The sequence below is a fragment of the Callospermophilus lateralis genome, chromosome 20 (genome assembly GCF_048772815.1).
Source record: "Callospermophilus lateralis isolate mCalLat2 chromosome 20, mCalLat2.hap1, whole genome shotgun sequence".
Taxonomy (NCBI): Eukaryota; Metazoa; Chordata; class Mammalia; order Rodentia; family Sciuridae; genus Callospermophilus; species Callospermophilus lateralis.
This window is the reverse complement of record NC_135324.1, coordinates 6,832,544-6,852,082: the sequence shown is the minus strand read 5'-3', so window position 1 is coordinate 6,852,082 and position 19,539 is coordinate 6,832,544. Positions and strand designations below refer to the sequence as shown.

General features: G+C 37.6%; 1 protein-coding gene across 15 annotated transcripts in view; it reads left to right on the top strand.

Moving 5' to 3' along the window:
- Positions 1-19,539, top strand: part of Setd5 (SET domain containing 5) — a 74,824-nt gene that overhangs the window by 30,490 nt on the left and 24,795 nt on the right. For 3 of the 15 annotated variants that reach the window (XR_013089504.1, XR_013089503.1, XM_076841183.1), the window contains exons 3-20: positions 180-366; positions 960-1,057; positions 1,208-1,432; positions 4,915-5,107; positions 5,388-5,493; positions 5,820-6,028; positions 6,367-6,425; positions 6,944-7,122; positions 8,077-8,115; positions 11,154-11,396; positions 11,865-12,013; positions 12,400-12,517; positions 13,215-13,324; positions 14,204-14,453; positions 14,881-14,964; positions 15,737-15,994; positions 17,230-17,550; positions 17,957-18,199. Coding sequence is in view for 13 of the 15 variants with exons in the window: in XM_076841183.1 (XP_076697298.1) it covers positions 5,016-5,107; positions 5,388-5,493; positions 5,820-6,028; positions 6,367-6,425; positions 6,944-7,122; positions 8,077-8,115; positions 11,154-11,396; positions 11,865-12,013; positions 12,400-12,517; positions 13,215-13,324; positions 14,204-14,453; positions 14,881-14,964; positions 15,737-15,994; positions 17,230-17,550; positions 17,957-18,199 (2,460 nt within the window). In the remaining 2 variants the exon portion in view is untranslated. Of the gene's footprint in view, positions 1-179; positions 367-959; positions 1,058-1,207; positions 1,433-4,914; positions 5,108-5,387; positions 5,494-5,587; positions 5,725-5,819; positions 6,029-6,132; positions 6,174-6,366; positions 6,426-6,943; positions 7,123-8,076; positions 8,116-11,153; positions 11,397-11,864; positions 12,014-12,399; positions 12,518-13,214; positions 13,325-14,203; positions 14,454-14,880; positions 14,965-15,736; positions 15,995-17,229; positions 17,551-17,956; positions 18,200-19,539 lie in introns of those variants that run through there. The other 12 variants (XM_076841193.1, XM_076841188.1, XM_076841191.1 and 9 more) reach the window with 12 other exon arrangements.

The following is a 19,539-nucleotide window of genomic DNA, read 5'->3' as shown; positions in this document are numbered from 1 at the left end:
TATAGAGTTTATTTTATTTAAACTAGCGCATTTGTAATAACCATCCTATTTCTTAAAACTTATTTGTTAGATCCTGCACTGCTGGGGGCCTTGTCAAAACAATATAAAAATGTTTAATAGCATTTAGGGTAAATATAATGAACTACCTAGTTACAAGATATTTTTCTTTCCTGTGGCAGGATTCCTCATGTCCATAACATGTTGGCTGAGGCTCTGGAGCTCACCCCCACTCTCAGAGTGGTCAGTCTCCATTAATTGGATCCCTTGATTTCCATTTTCTGCTGTGTTTGACGTCATGAGCATTGCAATCCCTCTGGGAGTCACCACACCAGATACATCCTACTCAGATATGGCTGCTGGATCAGAGTAAGTGCTACTTCCTAGATAATAGGTACACTACCAGTTTGTATGGAGACAGTTTTCTTATGGTAGTTAATAAGATCTATGTATTATTTTCTTAACCAAAGTGTATCCCACTATAAATGACATTAGACCTTGCCCTTTTCTCCCCTAGAAGCTGGAGGAAAAAGGAATTAGAAGCGGGAGGAAAGGAGCTTTTAGGGAAGGATTTGGGGGTGAATGATTAGTAGAATCAAAGTTGCAAAGTAGTGATTGCATTTTCCTTGTTTTGATGGGTGGGGAAGATTGAAATAAAGTAGGTGTCACTACCTGCTTCCATAGAGTTAATGATTATTCTGATGGAGGGAGATAGGAGGTGTTCTTTCCAACTGATTTCCTTTGAAGGCCTCTTCCTATGTACTTCTCATTGTTCTAGAGTAAAGGGGCTGAAACTGTGGGCAAGTTGCTTAGACCTTCTGATTTTGGGGTAGAAAATATGGAGAGCAGTATCATCTGGGTGTTTTTTTTTTTTTGTTTTTGTTTTTGTTTTTGTTTTTTAATAATATTCATTGCCTAGAAAGAGGACCTTCAAAATCAGTGGTACCAAACTTTTTTTTCAGCTAAGAACAGCTTTAGGAATTCAGAGTTTGTCGAAAAGCCCAATCCCTAAAATAGACTCTCAGTTCTTGAAGAATTTAAATGCCAAATGACAATGAAGGTAGGCCTTCATTATACAACTTTATATCACAGTTTTAAAAATTTTAGTCTTTTGTATCCCTTCTCTTTTAAGTTGTCCAAGATTCCCCCTGCTCACAGATTCCCCTCTTGTCCTTTTACCTCCCTTGTACCCAATCTTCCTTGCTTACAGAAAGGAAGTGGAAGCCCCCTACCTTTCAAGACGAAGTGGCACTACACCAGGATGTGAAAGTCCAGCGAAAGAGACCCAAGGGGCCTAGGGGGCAGCACACCCCCAGAAGCCAAGTCTATTCCAGGCAGTACCAGGGATTAGGGTCTGGGCTGGAAAAATCCTGGTGTTTTGAATATGTTCAGGTCCAGTTCAGACTCTTGATCCCACAGCCACTTCTTGAGTGAGGTGGGTGTTGCTCTAATTCCCCTGTTTCTCTTGCCATTTTCACAGTTCCTGGGGATTCTTCCCCTTTCAGCAAAGCAACTGTACTAGAATTTTGGGTTGAATGGCATCCCTCATTAATAGTGGTTTTCTTCCTTAAAAACTGAGAATATTATTAAAGAGCATGTATATTTCTTCAAAGCCACTTATTGTTAACTTGTCCGTTTACTGAGTTCCTTAACAAGGAAGAGTTAAGGGCTGGGGATGTGGCTCAGTGTGCTTGCCTAGCATGCACAAGACCCTGGGGTTCAATCCCCAGCTCCAGGGTGGGGGGTGGGAGGGAGAGGAAGATTTAAAATAAATCTACCCTAAGAAGTAGTATATAATAATCTGGGGTAGTGTGGAATTGAAAGCACATTTCAAGTCTATTCCCATATAAAAACGATGAAGGAGGGTGGGGGACGGGAAAGAGTGGGTTGTGTCCTTCTAGAGCTTTTTTAAATTTTTGTTATCTTTTGGTTTTGGTGGTGGTGGTGGTGGTGGTTGTTGTTGTTGTTGTTGTTGTTTGCATGCCAAAGAGATTAGTTATTCCATTATCTGAGACTTTCAATTTTATAATTATTTCCCCCAATAAGGCCCTGTCTGCATTAGTAGATAGCTCAGTTGTTTAGTGTTTGTAGTTTTTCATGAAGTCAGCTACTAACCTGCTACAATATAACAGACTGTATAAGTAGACAGCATTGACATTTGTGAGAAATTTCAACAAAAAGACTTAATCAGTAAGTTTAGAGTTAGTAGATAAGGAAAAGATACAAAGCAGTTATTCTTACAACTGATATTTTCCCCAGAGTAAAAAGATAACTGCCTACAAATGTTGCTGGGGAATCCAGGAATGATTGCAGAAAAGAAAAATCTTCTGTTCTATATATTTGAATGCAGTGTCATGCACTAAGATTTCCTGAACATTTTCATCCATAATCTTCAGACAGGTTTCTGATACTATGGTCAGAATTGATGTCATACCTACCCCTTTTATAGATTTACAAAGGAAGGGTACATCAATAATTACCTTTTTAATTATTCTGCTCAGTTTTAATAACACTTGTTAGTGTTCACCATGTCTATCCCACTGTTCTATACACTCTCTAGGATTAAATCTGGTATTAAGTGCAACATAATACCAGAGTCAAAGACTAGACCTCACCTCATAAGTTTTAAATTTAATGGCAGTAATATACAATACATTGGGGCGGGAGTTTTTGTTGTTTTGTTTTGCTTTGTTTTTGAATATGTATAGGAGAGCTTATAGATGTAACAAAAGATACAAAGGTTTTTTTTGAATTTCCAGTTCTTCCCAAACAGAATTTCAGTCATTTTTTAAGAGGTGGCCTAATAGTGACAGGTTGCATATTATACTTTGAGTACTATTAATGGAGTATATCTGTTGTTAGCTTGGTTTCTATGTATGTGCCCTACTGTTAAAACAAATCACTTACTGAAAAAGAAAGACTGCAGTTATGTTTGCATGAATTGGTTGGCCAATAAAAGAGATGCAATCCTAATAATCCAAACTTTTAATCTGTATTTTAAAATATAGTTAAGAACTGATGTATATGTTAGGGAATGTTTTAGACAGTCCTACAGTTACCCATTAACATCTCACTCTGTATTTAAGCATTAACCAGTATGGAAAATGCAGTTTCTTCATCATATGAAATGAGTTTAAATTTTAGATTTGATATGCATGGCAGTATATTAAATGCTATGCTTGATTAGAAAGTGTTGTGTGGTAGGATGGCCTGTTAACCTCCACAATATACATTTTATTTTTATTCCCTAGACTTGCACGTGAAGTGCATATGTTCATATTTACCCAGTTTGGAGATGGGTAAGATATAACCAACATAGCTCCATCTCCATGGCCATCTTTTATTTCATGCAACTTTTGTTTTTCCTGTCCCCCCCCCAAAAAAAAATCCATTTCTAATGAATAGCTGTCATTTTTCACCCATGTGTTTAATAGTACAAAATCTCCTATATGAAATATGTACAACTCTATGGAATATTTGTTTGTCAAGTAATGTACCTAGTAAATTTACTATGTATAAATTCATTACTCTCTTTTAACTGTCCATCATAGAACTAAATTCTACCTTCATTTTATTAATGCTTGTCTGCCTTTGGTTTCATTTAGGAAACCCCACCTGTTTCCTAATACTCAGAGCTGATTGCCTCTCAGTAAGCCATGTTCAGATCATCTTTTTCTCAAGAATACTGACCTGCATTCTTGATGTACCACACCTTGCCCCCAGTTCCCATCTTGCAGACACTGTTAAATAATAAAATGCATGCAGTTCACTAACAGAGAATACTTTCCTATGTCTAAAGTTCTTCTTCATCTAGAAATTACCTTTGCTGTTATTATCCCTTCTCACAGTTTTGGAGCATAAAACTGGGTGAGTTGGATACATATCTCAGAATTTTCTTTTATCCCTCACTTCTCAACTGATGTGCCAAGTTGGACTGCATACTTCTTTTTTCCTGCCAAGTATTATATATTGTATATCCTGAGGCAGGAAAAATGTCTATTATTTGAAGCAAACGTTACACATTATTTGATTCCCTGAAAGTCCAATTGATCTCTAAGGTTGAGTTATTCTAGTCCTTGGAGTGTCTGTCTTGTGAATCTCTGTCCTAATATAAATTATAGATTATCCATTTTCATCTCTGCTGAGTAATACAACTATGTTCCATAATTATTCCAATTTCCCCCAAATCTTACCAGGTAACAAGTTAAAACTGAGGTGTTTGTTTTTTCTTTTTCCCCCACAAATATTATTTTATCCTTGGCTACCTGTGCCTTTTTATTATCAAGTAAAGGCTTACACTAAATTTCTAAATTTGAATACATTCAAAATTCAATAATAATAACAAATTGTGCTTGAATCATTTATTTTTCACTCAATCAGAAAGATCCTAAACCAGGTTTCTCACTAAACCTGGTTAATAAAGGTCTCAAATAATTTCTTTAAAGATAAAATGTTATCCTTGTTTCCAAAAAGACATAATAGAGAGGGTATAGGTTTTGGAGTCGGGCACTGTTTTCAGTCCTAGCTCTGTCAACAAATGATCTTGGGGAAGCCATGTACTCTAACTTTCTCAACTTCCTCTTCTACAAAAACTGGGTGCTGTTCACCAAATTTAGTGGTTGCGGAATTTAAAAGGAATCAGCAAGTATAAAGCAAATGTTAGGCAAATTACAAAATAGTTTATACAATTGTTATTATTTGTCACCGGTCTAATGTAACTTATGAGTTTAGATTTAATTATTTTGAAGTCCTAGGGTATTGCCATGCAGCTGTTAAATAATTGTGTTCTTTATATGCTTGCATGTCATTGGTGAATAGAAAATATTACTCTAATATGTGAAAGGTGTTTGGGGGTTCTTCAAGATGAGAGGTGTGATAAATATAAGATGCCATTGTTTTTACCTGTACTTTCTTCAGGGTATCCTGTCTTGGTAGTGAATGGAAGAGGGCCTGGTCCCTGGGGCAGTGCAGAAGGCACTTTCATCATCTCACTCACTGCAAATGTCATGTGAGGTTTCATGGAAGTATTAAGAGATCCAATTAAGAAGAATAGTTCTGAGTCTAAACCAGCCCAGAGTGGCTTCTCTAGGGGAAACTCCCCGCTCAGCTGGTACGTTTGTGTTTGTCATTAGGGACACCTTGTATCCCAGGTGCCTACCTTGAGACATCTGCCTATACTGGCTTCATGTTACACACAAATTCACATTCAGTAACACTCCTACTGTTATTTATAGGCTTAGTTATGTTAATCAAATTGTTTCACTGAGTTCTCTCTCATTCTAGTGGCTGGTGGTTGTGGAAAGAGGAGGGGTTAGAATGGGAAGTTAACTCTTAGTTTAAGGGAAGATTAGGTGTTATGCTATCATGCATTGCTTTTCGCCTTTGTGCAGCCCTGAATCTGTGGAGGCTAGTCCAGCAGTTAATGAGAAGAGCGTGTATTCCACTCATAATTATGGGACCACTCAGAGGCATGGGTGTCGAGGACTGCCTTATGCTGTGAGTATGCATTTGTTTCTCTCCAGAGCAGTGATCTTCCTGGAGTGTAATCCATTCTTACACATTGTGACTTTCTTGAAATGTTTATATGCAGCATGACGAAGTTGCCCCTTTTGCACTTCCCTGCCTCCAGCGGACGTCTAGCCCTGCATCATTGTTCTTGTTTTTATGTCCCAGTTGACCTTGGCATTTTGTTTTATCACTTTCCTGGTTGAAGCCAAAAAACGAAGGGTACTACTTTCTTCTTTCTTTCCATATGTACCATACTTTAGGGGAGAGAGGGGCCAGTGTTTGGACACTGTTGATTTAAAAAATCTTATTTTCAGGATCATAATTACGGAGCCCCTCCTCCTCCGACACCTCCTGCTTCTCCCCCTGTCCAGACGATCATCCCTCGTTCTGACCTGAATGGCCTGCCGTCGCCCGTAGAGGAACGCTGTGGAGACAGCCCGAACTCTGAAGGAGAGACTGTTCCTACCTGGTGTCCTTGTGGTCTTTCTCAGGATGGCTTCCTTCTCAACTGTGACAAGTGCAGGTAAGATCCTGTTCTATCTAAATTCAAGCCTGGGTTGCTGGGATTAGGGTTTCTTATTAGTAGGGAAAAGCTCAAAGTATTCTTTCTTGTGTTTGTTAATGTAGATGATTCCTTAGTGCTCCTTGGCTCGAATTCTCTGCACTAGGTGAGAATTGCTGACAACAAGGAATGAGAGATTGATGTTAAAGCTATTGAATTTGATATGAAATTTAATGTCCTGGAAACATTTGGTAGGTGGGAGGGAGGGGGTAGTCTATGCAGAGACTCTTCTCCCATGTGTGCTATGATGTGCTGCATGCTGTTGGAAGGACTACTTTAAGTTTATTTTCCCTCTTTAGGGGAATGAGCAGGGGGAAGGTTATTAGACTTCATCGGCGGAAGCAGGACAACATATCAGGTAAGCAGAAGATGGGTTGTGCCCATGTTTGACGTGTAAATATTCTGTGATTTCAATGTTCTCTCAGTAATCCTCTCAGTAATTTGTGTGGTGCTCAGCTCTTTTTTGTGGAAAGAGGCACAAGTATTCTCAAAATTACTATATAATGCTATCATGGAAACGACATTAAGTCCGATAGAGATCAGAGTTATTTCTTGTGAACATCCCCCACCCCCAAAAAAGTCTTTATTTCCTTTTTTTTTTTTCATTGTCCCATCTTAAATTATTACCGATTGAGGCAATGGAGCTTGGAGACTATATTCAATCTCCCTTTTTATTCAAAGGAAGAAATAGGTTTAATATAGAACAGAGTGTATATGCTTAAAGCCAGTGACATAGAGAGGATCTTATTTTCATAAGGAAAAGATCTTATTTTCATGTTCCTTTACAAATGATAGAGTACATACCTAAGAAATAAACTATTGTTAGTACACCTCTAAGGCTTGTGGTATCTGAAATGTGAAATCATCTTTTTTCAGGTGGGGATAGCAGTGCAACAGAAAGCTGGGATGAGGAGCTTTCTCCTTCCACTGTGTTGTATACAGCAACACAGCACACACCTACAAGCATCACCTTAACTGTTAGAAGAACCAAACCCAAGAAGCGGAAAAAGAGTCCAGAAAAGGGTCGTGCAGCACCAAAGACGAAGAAAATCAAGGTATGGGTGGTGAAAATATTCTAAATAGAAATATTTCCAAGGTAGCTCAAATTTTGGAGCAGAAAATGCACCAAAATACTCTTAAGTAATTTGATCTAAGTGTTAGAAGGCCACTTTTGCTCTGCTTACAAAAAATCAGATAATCTGTGTTATGTACATATAGACCAACCTCTCTTCTACCACATCATACCATCACCACTGGCTCAAAGCGTGTTCTACACCAACACCCATCCCAGGTATGAAATTCCAGCCTTACCTGGCACAAGCCCATACATATTGCAGCCTTGAAGCTAGGCTTTCACTATCCTTATAATATTCCTGACTTCCAGCCCCAAAGGAGTCTGAAATTCTTGTCCTGTTTACATGCCCACCTCATGTCATTGGGTTGATGGGTTTTCCTCATTTAAAAAAAAAAAATCACAAAACTAAATTCAGGAAACATCTCTTGAATGGTCTAGTCTTCCTCAGTGTTGTGGTCACTTTCCTGTATTCTCAAGTAAAAAGCTTCCAGGAGAAATCTCTTCTGTTTTGCTTGCTTTCTTCCCCATCACAGCAACTTTGTTGCTCATAGGTTACTTGCCCACCCCTTGTTAAGGGGATTGGTCTTTGTTTCCTTCTTAATTTCAAAACTGGTATATCTGCAACTTAAGGTTTTTTATTGACTTTTTCTCTTAGTGTCGGGGTGCATATAGGATTTAAATGGTGCATGTTCTTCCCTGTTAGTTTCCTAGCTCCACAATAGAAATTATCAGAATTAGTTTCAGAGTTCATTGGCTGTGAGCTATACCCCTATTCTTGAAAGTACTTTTGGGAATTCCGTGGTATTTGTTAGGTAGAGAAAAGGGGGCAGAATAGAACACTAGTTCGTGCTTTAGTTTTAGTCTCAAATAGGTTTAACTGTCATTCTTGGTACCAAGTTTTGTTTTGTTCTACTTGTTTTCCTCTTTGGGATAGGCATTTCGAGAGGGATCCCGGAAGTCCTTGCGGATGAAGGTAAGGGGTAATCTTCCCTGATGCTGTGTTTTACTTCACTGTGATCTTGCATTTTGGTCAGCTTCTTTTCCTGACATCGATGGTCTGGGAATCTTGGAGTCTGCTTTTCATTAGTTTGTAATTGTTACCATTCAGTTTTCATAGAGATTTTCTCCAAAGTAGATTTTCTTGGCCAATTTCTGAAATATTTTCTCTTTCTGTAATTAGCCTTCATTTATTAGTTTTTCATTAGCTGCTTTGCTGGGGGGTAAGTGACATTTTGCCGAACAAAATGAGGCTGGTGTATTTTGTCACTGTGCTTGGACTGAATTTCAGGAGTGAGATTTTGTGGTAATGATAGAGGATTTCTTGTGCTCCCACCCTGGTACCAAGTAGGCTTAATTACCAGTTCCACGAATAACTTGTCATTAGCAGCAAAGTTATATTGTTGATAGTTGATCCTGTTGGAATGACGTACTGTTGAACTGCTTCTTCTTGGCTTATCTGTTTGGAAAGGACTCATGTGATGCTAGTGTTGCTTTTCTTTATTTATCAAGTAAAAGAACTTATGTGATTTTACAAAAAGGTTGGAGGACAGAAATTATGTACAGTGTTTCAGAGGACTTTTAGGTACTGGTTGACAAAAAGTTTGCTATCTAGATACTGTATAGTATCTTCTTTTATCTATCCGATATGGCTTCAAAGGATTTGTTAGAATCAAGTTCTAGTTTAATTCTATTAGTATTCATATACCTAGATGTATGTATTATATAAAAGCAGGATTTTTTCGATTGGCAGTTATATAGCATAAAGTTATAGGTGACATTTATCTAAAGTTCTAAGGCCTCAGCTTGTAGAGATGGGAGAGGACTTGGCCACAGACTGTCAGAGACCTGAAATGTGGTTTGAGATACAACCTAAAATCATTATTTGCTTGCTTAGACTTACCTCCTAAAAGGAGCCAAATTTGTTTTAACTCATTTTTCATTTACTAAGAAGGGATCTTAAATAGATACTTGGGGCAAACATATCCCTAGTCCCTGCTGCAGAGCTCTTTTCTCTTTGTCAGCCAGTTACTGTAATTCACCTTCAGAGACTTAAAACCTTTTGGAAACTGTTGCCTGGCTCACTCAGAAAAGTAGATATAAGTCCCAAATTTTGTTTACAAAAAAACAGTTTCAGGAAGTTGACAGCTCCAAAGACAAGTTAAAATTTAAACAGAAAAACAGTTCCAGTGTTTTGATTGTTATCTTATAATTCTGAGTTACAAATTTTGTGCTCTGAATTAATTGACTTCATCAAAGATCCAGGTAGACAGATGCTGTAGGAGGGGGAAATTTTTATCATTTGGGTTTTTAATCTGAAAGTCAAGAGCTTTCGTAGTGGAGACTTGCCATTAAATTAGTGTCTGTTTGATGCTATTGACTTTTCAGATTAAGTAATTCTGTGTTGTAGAAGGGACTATTTTTCACATTGTATGACATTTAGCAGCACCCCCAGCATCTACCCAGTAGGTGCAATAAAACAAACAGACATGCATACAAAGAATTGTAATAACCAAAAATGTGTGTTGCTGAATGTCTCCAGAGAGCAAATTGCCCCAGTTAAGAACTACTGAAAGAGTCGGCTTAATGAACAACAGCTAATACTGTAGCAGAGGCTTTCAAAATACAGTAAGTTAACAAGTTGTAAGTTTAGTGATTGATATTGAATGCTTAATCTGGAAATACTTTCTGGGCATCCTTAATCCCCAGTCTTATGCAGCCTTAAGTCAAGTTTCCCACCATTCTTGCTCAGCTGCTACTAATAATGTCAAGTAGGTGATACTTCTGTTCACAGTGTGTTGGCTTCAGGTATTTCTTTTTTAGTTGTTTATTGTTTGGTCTTTGGGACCCTAGTGAAAATTATAGAAAACCATGGTGTTTTTGTTGATTTATTTTTACATTTTCCTGTTTCTTGTGGAAAGTCCGTCAACAGCAGTGTTACAAAAGTGGCCAAGGGAAGCAATTTTTATAGTAGACATCAGTGTGTTCTGTACCATGCATGGAAAGTATATATAATTTTGTTATGCCTGTTTGGGAAATTTAGTGTGGACATAGGTTTTCATGTAGCTTCAGTCACTACAGTATCTTTTCCTTCTAATCACCACTAGCATGGCATCATCACTATCAGTGTGTTTGTTTTCTGTCAGCACCTCAAATCTTAAACACCATGGATAAGAACATGTTTCATACTTAAGCTGTGTCTCTATAGTTCAGATTTATATACACAGTTCAAGATCTGTTGCTGAAAAGTAATAATCTTTTCTTAGTACTGTCACCATAGAAAGCAATGATTTTCCTAGAGGACTATGGGAAAGTACCTTCCTCTCAAGACATTTTTTTTTTATAGTCCCCCTACCCACTTCCCTCCTCTCACTTCTCCTTTTCAGACTATTTAGAATGTGGCTATATAAATTGTTTAGAGTATTGGAAAGATATATTACAAAATAACTTTTTCTGTGGGTGGTAGCATGGTGATTGATTGATTGGGATCACAAGTATATTTAGTATGAACAGTTCTTAATTGTATAATGAAAACATTAAGTGACATACAGACAAAATCATTCTTCTGGAGATAATAAAACAAACCAGTTTGGGCTATCACACTAGCACAGATAAATGTTCAATAAGATTCAGAATTTAAGCATTTTGATAGTTTGCAGTGTCTGTACTGTTCCTTTTTATAGATTTTCTTATGAACTTGATGTAATACTTTTCATAAGATAAATGCAATTTTTGAGACTTAAAAATGGTCATAAAATAAGTGATGGCCTGCAACTGTGATTTAGACTAATTTTTTTAAGTGGGGAAACTTCACAACTCATTGTGAATAAGACTTTGATAAAGCCAGATCCTCTGACTCCCAGTCCATTTTTATTTTATGCCACACCACCTGCCAAGTGAATTTTTTTTTTTTTTTTTTTTTTTTTTTGGAAACTCAGCCTGTCCACCCCCACCCACCCTGGTACATTTTTATGCATGGACTATACTAACCTACCTGACCTTTGTTCTCTGCAGAATTCTCCCTCTGAAGCACAGAATTTAGATGAGAATACAACTGAGGGCTGGGAAAATCGGATAAGACTATGGACTGATCAGTATGAAGAAGCTTTCACTAATCAGTACAGTGCAGATGTACAGAACGCCCTTGAACAACATCTACATTCTAGCAAGGAATTTGTGGGCAAACCTGCTATTTTAGACACTATTAATAAGACCGAATTGGCCTGTAATAATACAGTTATTGGTTCCCAAATGCAGGTAAGGAACAAAGGGTTAATTAAAGAAGTAGAGATTTTTTAGAAATCTCAGGAAAAGGCATGGATTGCAAATATTCTTCTAAATGTAAAAAGTTTAGAATAACAAATTAGCCACTGTATTTTTTAACCAAAAAAAAAAAAAAACAGGTTATATTTACTGGAAACTATCTGGATACATATTTTTTAATTATCTTTATTAATCAAAAATAAATCAGGATAGGAAATTTTACACAGCTCTAGGAATTGTGTAGGATTTATAGAAAGCTAACCCTCATTCTTATTTTAGAGAAAGAATCACTAAAATCTTAATCGTGGGTATTTCTTTGATCTTTTCTTCCCTTTTCTGGGTAGCAGGTTCACTAGGTGGGGCATTTTTCCTAGAAAATTTGAGCTTATATCAAATTCAAAAACTTGTCTACTAAGCTGCTGTTGCTATTTTGTTTAATGTTAATATTCTGGTTTTATTTAGTTACAGCTGGGAAGAGTCACTCGGGTTCAAAAGCACCGTAAAATCCTGAGGGCTGCAAGAGATTTGGCTTTGGATACTCTTATAATAGAGTACCGCGGGAAAGTCATGTTACGGCAACAATTTGAGGTCAATGGGCATTTCTTCAAAAAGTAAGAACATGGTTTGTTGAGCATTGAGGGCTAACATGGTTCTGGCTGACCAGTATTGATATAAAACTCTTCCTGGTTGATAGGTTGCTTTTGGGAAAAAGATAACAATTCAAATAAGTTCATGCCTGTTTGCTATTTGTAGTGAAGTGCAAATAAATCTGCTAATTGTTTAATGTATAAAGTGGTGATGACTCCTTTCCAAGTCCAGCATTCCTTGCTTTGTGCTTGTACTTTAATCAAAAGCAGACAAGCATGTGATGTTTTCCAAGTTTAGGCATTGCAAAGGACTGCTGCTTCTTCTGTCAGCATATGCTTCATATTTAGAGTCATGGGGTGGCCTTTTTATTTTGTGTTGAGAATTACAGGAATTTTAATTATATCCCTAGACCATATCCCTTTGTGCTCTTCTACTCAAAATTCAATGGTGTAGAGATGTGTGTGGATGCCCGTACTTTCGGTAATGATGCTCGCTTCATCAGAAGATCATGTACACCAAATGCAGAGGTAAGATATCTGTAACAACTTCCATTTGAATGGAACCACCAAAGGACAAGTTTACTGAAGAAGCATTCTGAAAATCACCCAGAAAAAGGTCTGTAGCTAATAGTTGTAATCTTTAATTGTAAAAGATGAAAACCAAAAGTAATACTGCTTTTACATTGGTGGTATTAGGGCAAGGAATGGATTTTCTTAAAGCAGGAGAATGAGAAAAAGTAAATTAGGGTTTCCTAAGAAGAAAAAGGTAGACTGGATAGATAAGAAATTAGTTCGATTATGTTGAAGTGGTCACATGGGGAAGATATCATTAGGATCAGCTAAGCTATTTGGTTTCACTTTTATAGATTTGAGAAAACAGTGTTGTAAGATTCTGGATATTTTTTGAATTCATTACTCAGTGCAACCAGATCAAATGCATCAAGAAAATCCACAGAGCTTAATTTATAGGATGAAGAATTTTAATTGTCTGGTGGAACCAGAAACAACTTTAAGAACCCCCCCCCCCCCAATTTCTAAATCTCAAGGTTTCTCTGATTATTTCAAGAAATATCAGGACCTTACTATATAATAATTACATGTGAAATAATGAAGTTTACACAGACTATTATAACTCTAAGTAAAATTATTTGGTAAAAGCATTTTTCCTCTTTTATGAGAAAATAATAGTCTATGATAAATCCAACCTTGAGCCATGTTCATACAGGTGCGACACATGATTGCAGATGGGATGATTCATCTATGTATTTATGCTGTTTCTGCCATCACCAAGGATGCTGAAGTCACCATTGCATTTGATTATGAGTATAGTAACTGGTAAGACCCAAAAAATTTTTCCTAACATGGATCACCTTGTGTTAGATATTAAGCAGTTTGACTCTATTTATGAAGTCTGCTTTCATTCCTTGCCATTTTTTGGTTTAATCTTTTCACAAATGATATATTTTCTACCTGTGAAAGAGAAGACCAACTGAAGATTGTTTTTAGAGATTTTGATATTTTCTTTGTAACCATTTACAAAGTCACCTAACAAAGGTGGTAACTTATGGCTCTTTAGCAGGAATAGCAAAAAGGTATATGAGACACTCCTGGAAGCTATATGGCATGTGTTAGTGTGAGCAGAGCATTTGTGTCAGGAGCCACACAAAATGAGACAAAAGATTCACCTCATTTACTCAAACTATGTAATCTAGCTGTATATGACAATATATTTTAAAAAAACAGATAGCAAGTCATAGGTGAATATATAATAGGTTTTATAAAGTAGATGCTTTTTCTCTTTTGGTTGTTTTGGGCAAAATCCAAATTATATGGTAAATTCATACCGCCCAGGAATAAGAAAAAGCAAAATTAATAAGTAGTCCTTCAAATAAAAGTGAAGACGCAGTAATGATGAGCATAATAGAAGTTTGGCCATTTCAGACTCTTACTGATTGATTATCGATAAGCATAAAAGCAATTGAGAATTAAATTTAGCGGGTACTTTTCTTTCTACAGGCCATACATAGGCACAGAGTGGGAAATATATAGAGAAACAGAATATTAAAGTATTCTTAGAGACACTCTAATTTTTTGAACTTATTTAAAGATAATTCCAAAGGAAATTATCCTGCTGGTGTTTCAAAAGAATGAATGGTGATAAACCTGATTTTCAAGGATACTGAGACAAGTACATTTTTTGTTTCTTTGGAGCAGTAATTATAAAGTGGACTGTGCATGTCACAAGGGGAACCGGAATTGCCCTATACAGAAAAGGAATCCAAATGCTGCAGAACTGCCACTCCCACCTCCTCCAATCCTCCCTACCATTGGGGCAGAGACCAGACGTAGAAAAGCACGACGGAAAGAGCTAGAGATGGAGCAGCAGAATGAGGCTTCAGAGGAGAATAATGACCAGCAACCACAAGAAGTTCCAGAAAAAGTAACTTTATCCAGTGATCATGAGGTAATCTCCTCTGGTCAGATTATGTGGTATCATTCCTTTCCAAAAAGTTTATCCCAGGTTTCCTTCATTTTTAAGGAAGCAGTAGTATATACTTAATAGCTATTTATATCAGCATACATCTGCATTCATTTATTTTCTTGTGAATATCCTTTCAATAGCTCAGTGTTGAGAGCTCTTACCTAGTAATTACAAGGCCCTGGGTTTGATCCCCAACACCAAAAAAAAAACAAAAAAAACACCTTTTAGCTACTGTCCAGGTTCCATTTGGAGAATGAGGATTATCATCTGTTTGCCATGTGGCCTCACATGAATAACAAATGAAAGCTCTAGAAATTATTTCTGGGCAATTTTAAGCTACCAGAATAAAATTGATTGATTTCCCCCACCCCAGTTTAAGAATATAATTTAATATTGCTTCTATTTAAAGGAAGTAGACAATCCAGAAGAAAAACCAGAAGAAGAGAAAGAAGAGGTTATAGATGACCATGAGAACACAGCTCAGAGCAGGAGGGTGAGTGCTGTCTAACATCCCTTTGCTTCTATTTTCTTTCTCTACACATAGGTGAACACACACATGCATGGAGTAGTTGTCTGTTGACCATCTAATCCTTGCCTTAAGAGGTTTCTTTATAATAATCTTTTTAGCCCAAAACTCAGTGGTTAAAAACAAGATGTGTTGGCACTGTTTTCCTCTGACTTAGAAATTTTGTAGGTTTTTATGGAGTTTTTTTGGGTTCTGGGTTTTTTTTTAAGTCGTAAGTAGACACAATACCTTTGTTTTTATTTATTTTTATGTGGTGCTGAGGATCGAACCTAGGACCTCGCACGCAGTAGGCAAGCGCTCTACTGCAGAAAATTTGGTTTTGATGGCTTTTTTCTTACATGTTAAAAATTTTCAGGCTGGGGTTGTGGCTCAGTGGTAGAGCACTTGGCTACCACATGCAAAGCCCTGGGTTCGATCCTCAGCACCACATAAAATTAAATAAATAAAACAAAGGTATGTTTCAAACTACAACTAAAAAAGAAATATAATTTTTTTTTTTCCAAAAAGCCCATTTGGGTTTTTGAAAGAAAGTATAGTTTGGTTTGCTTTCTTTTATACCTGTTACCAGCATTTAAAATAAAAAGTTTGTTTTTAGTTATTATCTTATGTTCTCAAAGATATGTGTTATCTTATTGGTAGTTAAGTAAGTTTCTATAAATTTACATTAATAACACTTCTGGATTGACATTCTCCTATTCCTACTGGGGCTTCCTTCTATACCAATGCTATTTCTTTCTAGACCCGAGAGGATAGGAAGGTTGAAGCCATTATGCATGCTTTCGAAAACTTAGAAAAGAGAAAGAAACGGCGAGATCAGCCCTTGGAACAGAGCAGCCCTGACATAGAGATTACTGCCACCACCTCAGAGACTCCTGTTGGAGAAGAGACAAAAACAGAAGCTTCTGAATCTGAAGTTAGCAACCTTACTTCAAATGTTTCCATCCCAAGCATCCCACAGAGTATTGGAGTGAACACCCGGAGGTCTTCCCAAGCAGGGGTAAGAAATGAAAAGACCAGGGCTTAGGCATCTTTGCTCTTGCTAATGCCAATTTCCTTTTTTTTTTTTTTTCCAGTTTTCAATGGACACAACATCTTTATTTTATTTTATGTGGTGCTGAGGATCGAACCCAGCGCCCTGCACATGCCAGGCAAGCGCATTATCGCTTGAGCCACGTCCCCAGCCCACCTTTTTTTTTTTTTTTTTTTTTTTTTAAATATTTACTTTTTAGGTGTAGATGGACACAACACAATGCTTTTTTATTTTTATGTGGTGGAGGATCGAACCCGTGTCCCGCCCATGCTAGGCGAGCACTCTACCGCTGAGCCACAATCCCAGCCCCTGCCAATTACCTTTTAAACTATCTTTTGGATGGTTAAAATCCATATTTGGGGGTTTGTCCCTTGTCATAGTAAATAACGGCACTTAACATTTTCATCAGCTGATTTATGGGGTTCAGGGAAACAGGTAAATTCAGAATTTGAATGACTAAATACCTTCATGCTTCAGTGGAACTTGGTACTGTTTTTGCTAGATAAACTGTTGGTGGTGAATTTATAAAAATCATTCGGTTTATAAGCCAGGGGTGGAACTTAATGTTAGAATGAGTGCTTAGCATGTATGAGGCCCCAGTTTTAATCCCCACCACCAAAAAATAAAATTGTTTTGAGTTCTCTCATGTACCTTTCATAGGATTCTCAAGATAAACCCTTCTTTTCCTTCCTTCCCCCCGGCCATGAATCTAAGCCTTAAGCTGAGACCTCATTGTCTAGGAAAGAAGTACAAGGAGGAATTCTCTTTCTGCTAAGAACCCTAAAATTAGGTGTTTCCCTTTAGTTGACTTATGACCTATTTTATAGATGCTTATCAGAAATAGAAATAACTAACCCAGATATCTGTTCACAACCTCTTTAGTTAATTTAAATGTATAAATTTTGGGGTTTAAAGAACACGTTTTAGGGCTGGGATTGTAGTTTAGCGGTAGAGCACTCACCTAGCACATGTGAGGCCCTGGGTTTGATCCTCAGCACCACATACAAATAAATAAAATAAAGGTATTGTGTCCAACTAAAACTAAAAAATAATTTTTTTTTTTAAAGAATACATTTTAAATGACTGTTTCCAAATCCTTATCTTTTTCACCAGTAGGCATTCAGAATGCTTAAAGAAGAAATTGGATAGAATGTTTACTGATAAGAATTTTTGGTCAGCATTTGACCCTGATGTTGTTACAGGATGTTGCTGCAGAAAAACCAGTCCCCAAACCACCTCCAGCAAAGCCTTCCAGACCCCGACCGAAGAGTCGAATTTCTCGGTACCGGACCAGTTCAGCCCAAAGACTAAAACGTCAGAAGCAGGCCAGTGCACAACAGGCAGAGTTGTCACAAGCTGCCTTGGAAGAGGGAGGAAGTAACAACTCAGTAACTCCTACTGAAACTGGAAGTATAGACAGTTCAGGAGAAAACAGGCAGTTAACAGGATCTGACCCAACTGTGATATCAGTTACTGGATCTCATGTTAACCGTGCTACATCTAAGTACCCCAAAACCAAAAAGGTAAGTCATGAATACATCTTCATGAGTCTAGTATGGCAGGAGGTGTGTTAATAAAACACAAGTACCTGTAATCCCCAGAAAAAAATTAATCTCAGTGTTTGCTAGATCACAAGTTCTAGATAAAATCCTTTAATGAGAAAGCCTCAAGCCATTCTACTACTTTTTGTTCCCTTATTTTTAGACAGAACTTAAATCATTGGTAACTGAAACTGTTCCTCTCTTAGTGGACACAGAGAGGGTAAAGGAAGATAGCCTTGTGTTCTGAATGCCCAATTCATTCTCACTGCAGCTGTGGCATCTGTCCTAGTTTCTAGATGAGGTTTGTCTTTGTGAACTGCACTACTACTGCCTCTGGCTTTTCATCTGCAGCATTAACTAATGATCTCTCTCCTTTTTTTAACCATAGTATCTAGTTACAGAATGGCTGAACGACAAAGCCGAGAAGCAAGAGTGCCCTGTTGAATGCCCTTTACGTATCACCACAGACCCAACTGTACTAGCAACAACGCTGAACATGTTACCGGGTCTTATTCATTCCCCATTAATTTGCACCACCCCCAAACACTACATTCGCTTTGGCTCACCCTTTATGCCTGAGAGGCGTCGGAGGCCCCTTCTGCCTGATGGCACATTCAGCTCCTGTAAGAAGGTATGTCTGTGTTTATGTAATTGTTTTTTTTTGTTTGTTTGTTTTGTTTTGTTTTGTTTTGTTTTAAGGCAGGGTGCCTAAAATTATAATTTATTTAACACATACTCTAGAAAGCCACTGTATCCATGTGCGCTGATAATGAGTAAATTGTTCAACACGAATACTGATAAATCAGAAGCCAATGGGAGTAACGTGAAATGTATACTGTATTTTTGGTTCTCAATTTTGTGAATATTCACTGTTGTCTCTTTTGGGAGCCTTTGAGGTTCTTGTGAGAGCACACAGCAGTTGATGATTGGGTAGGGAGGGGTATGTTATGTCTGTGCTCTTGTGTTACTTGTTAACATCCATTTGTGATTACTGTGTGATTGGCCCCCAGATACTTTAGAGCACTATTGAATGAGTAAAATTTGATAAAATTGTGTTTAGAATCAATTCGATCACTATTATCACTTGGAGGAGGTTAGAGGGAAAAGTCCTGTTGTGTTTGGCATAATTCCTGTTTCTTGATCAAATGACAACAGGTTGGACTGTCTATTCCCTAGAGAATATGGAAGCTATTGTAAAAGATTCTTTCTGCCTCTCTCTACCTCTCTCTCTTTCTAGATACCTAGTGTTTTTGGATCTAATGGCAGCAGTGTTTGTGGTTGGTTGTTTGGGGAATGTGCTTTCTTAATTCCCAGAAGCCCTACATATTTTTCAAAGGTGTCTCTCAGGATTAGATCACTCCCTCAGACTTATTATGTCGTGTCAGTGTTTCTAGAAGTATAGGACACCTTTTCATTTGGTCTTTCCTTGAGGTAGAGTTCTGTTCCCTGGAACACCCTTTTCTCTTATCCTCAGATCTGGATTCAGGCTGCCTTCCTCAGTGTCTGCCATTGCCCTCCTCCACTGGCATCACGTACATGAGGATGCTGCATGTAGATTATTTGGTGTGATGAAGTCTCCAACTCCAGGCAGGTCTTCCCTGACTTCTCCAAACTTAAAGCTTTTCTCTTTCTCCAAAGAACAGAAATTATTTCTTGGGGGGTGGGGGGGAGTGAAAGATGAGCCAAAGTACTGTGGGATACGGAGGGGAGGAGGGCAACAGGAATATGTACATAAAGGAAGAGCACTACTGCTGGATGAGCAGCAGCATGTGCTGCACTGTCTTTTCTTAATTGTGCGTCTTACCTAAGTATTTGAGTACATCTTGGTTTGTTTGGGGAAAATCCCAAATAGAAGAAATCATAAACAGAAATTTGGTCACAAGATCCTTGCCAAGAGGGTTTATAAATAATAAAGTAACAGGAGTGACTTTCAGGTGTCAGAAATAAAAGCAGTGACGACTTTCTTTTAAA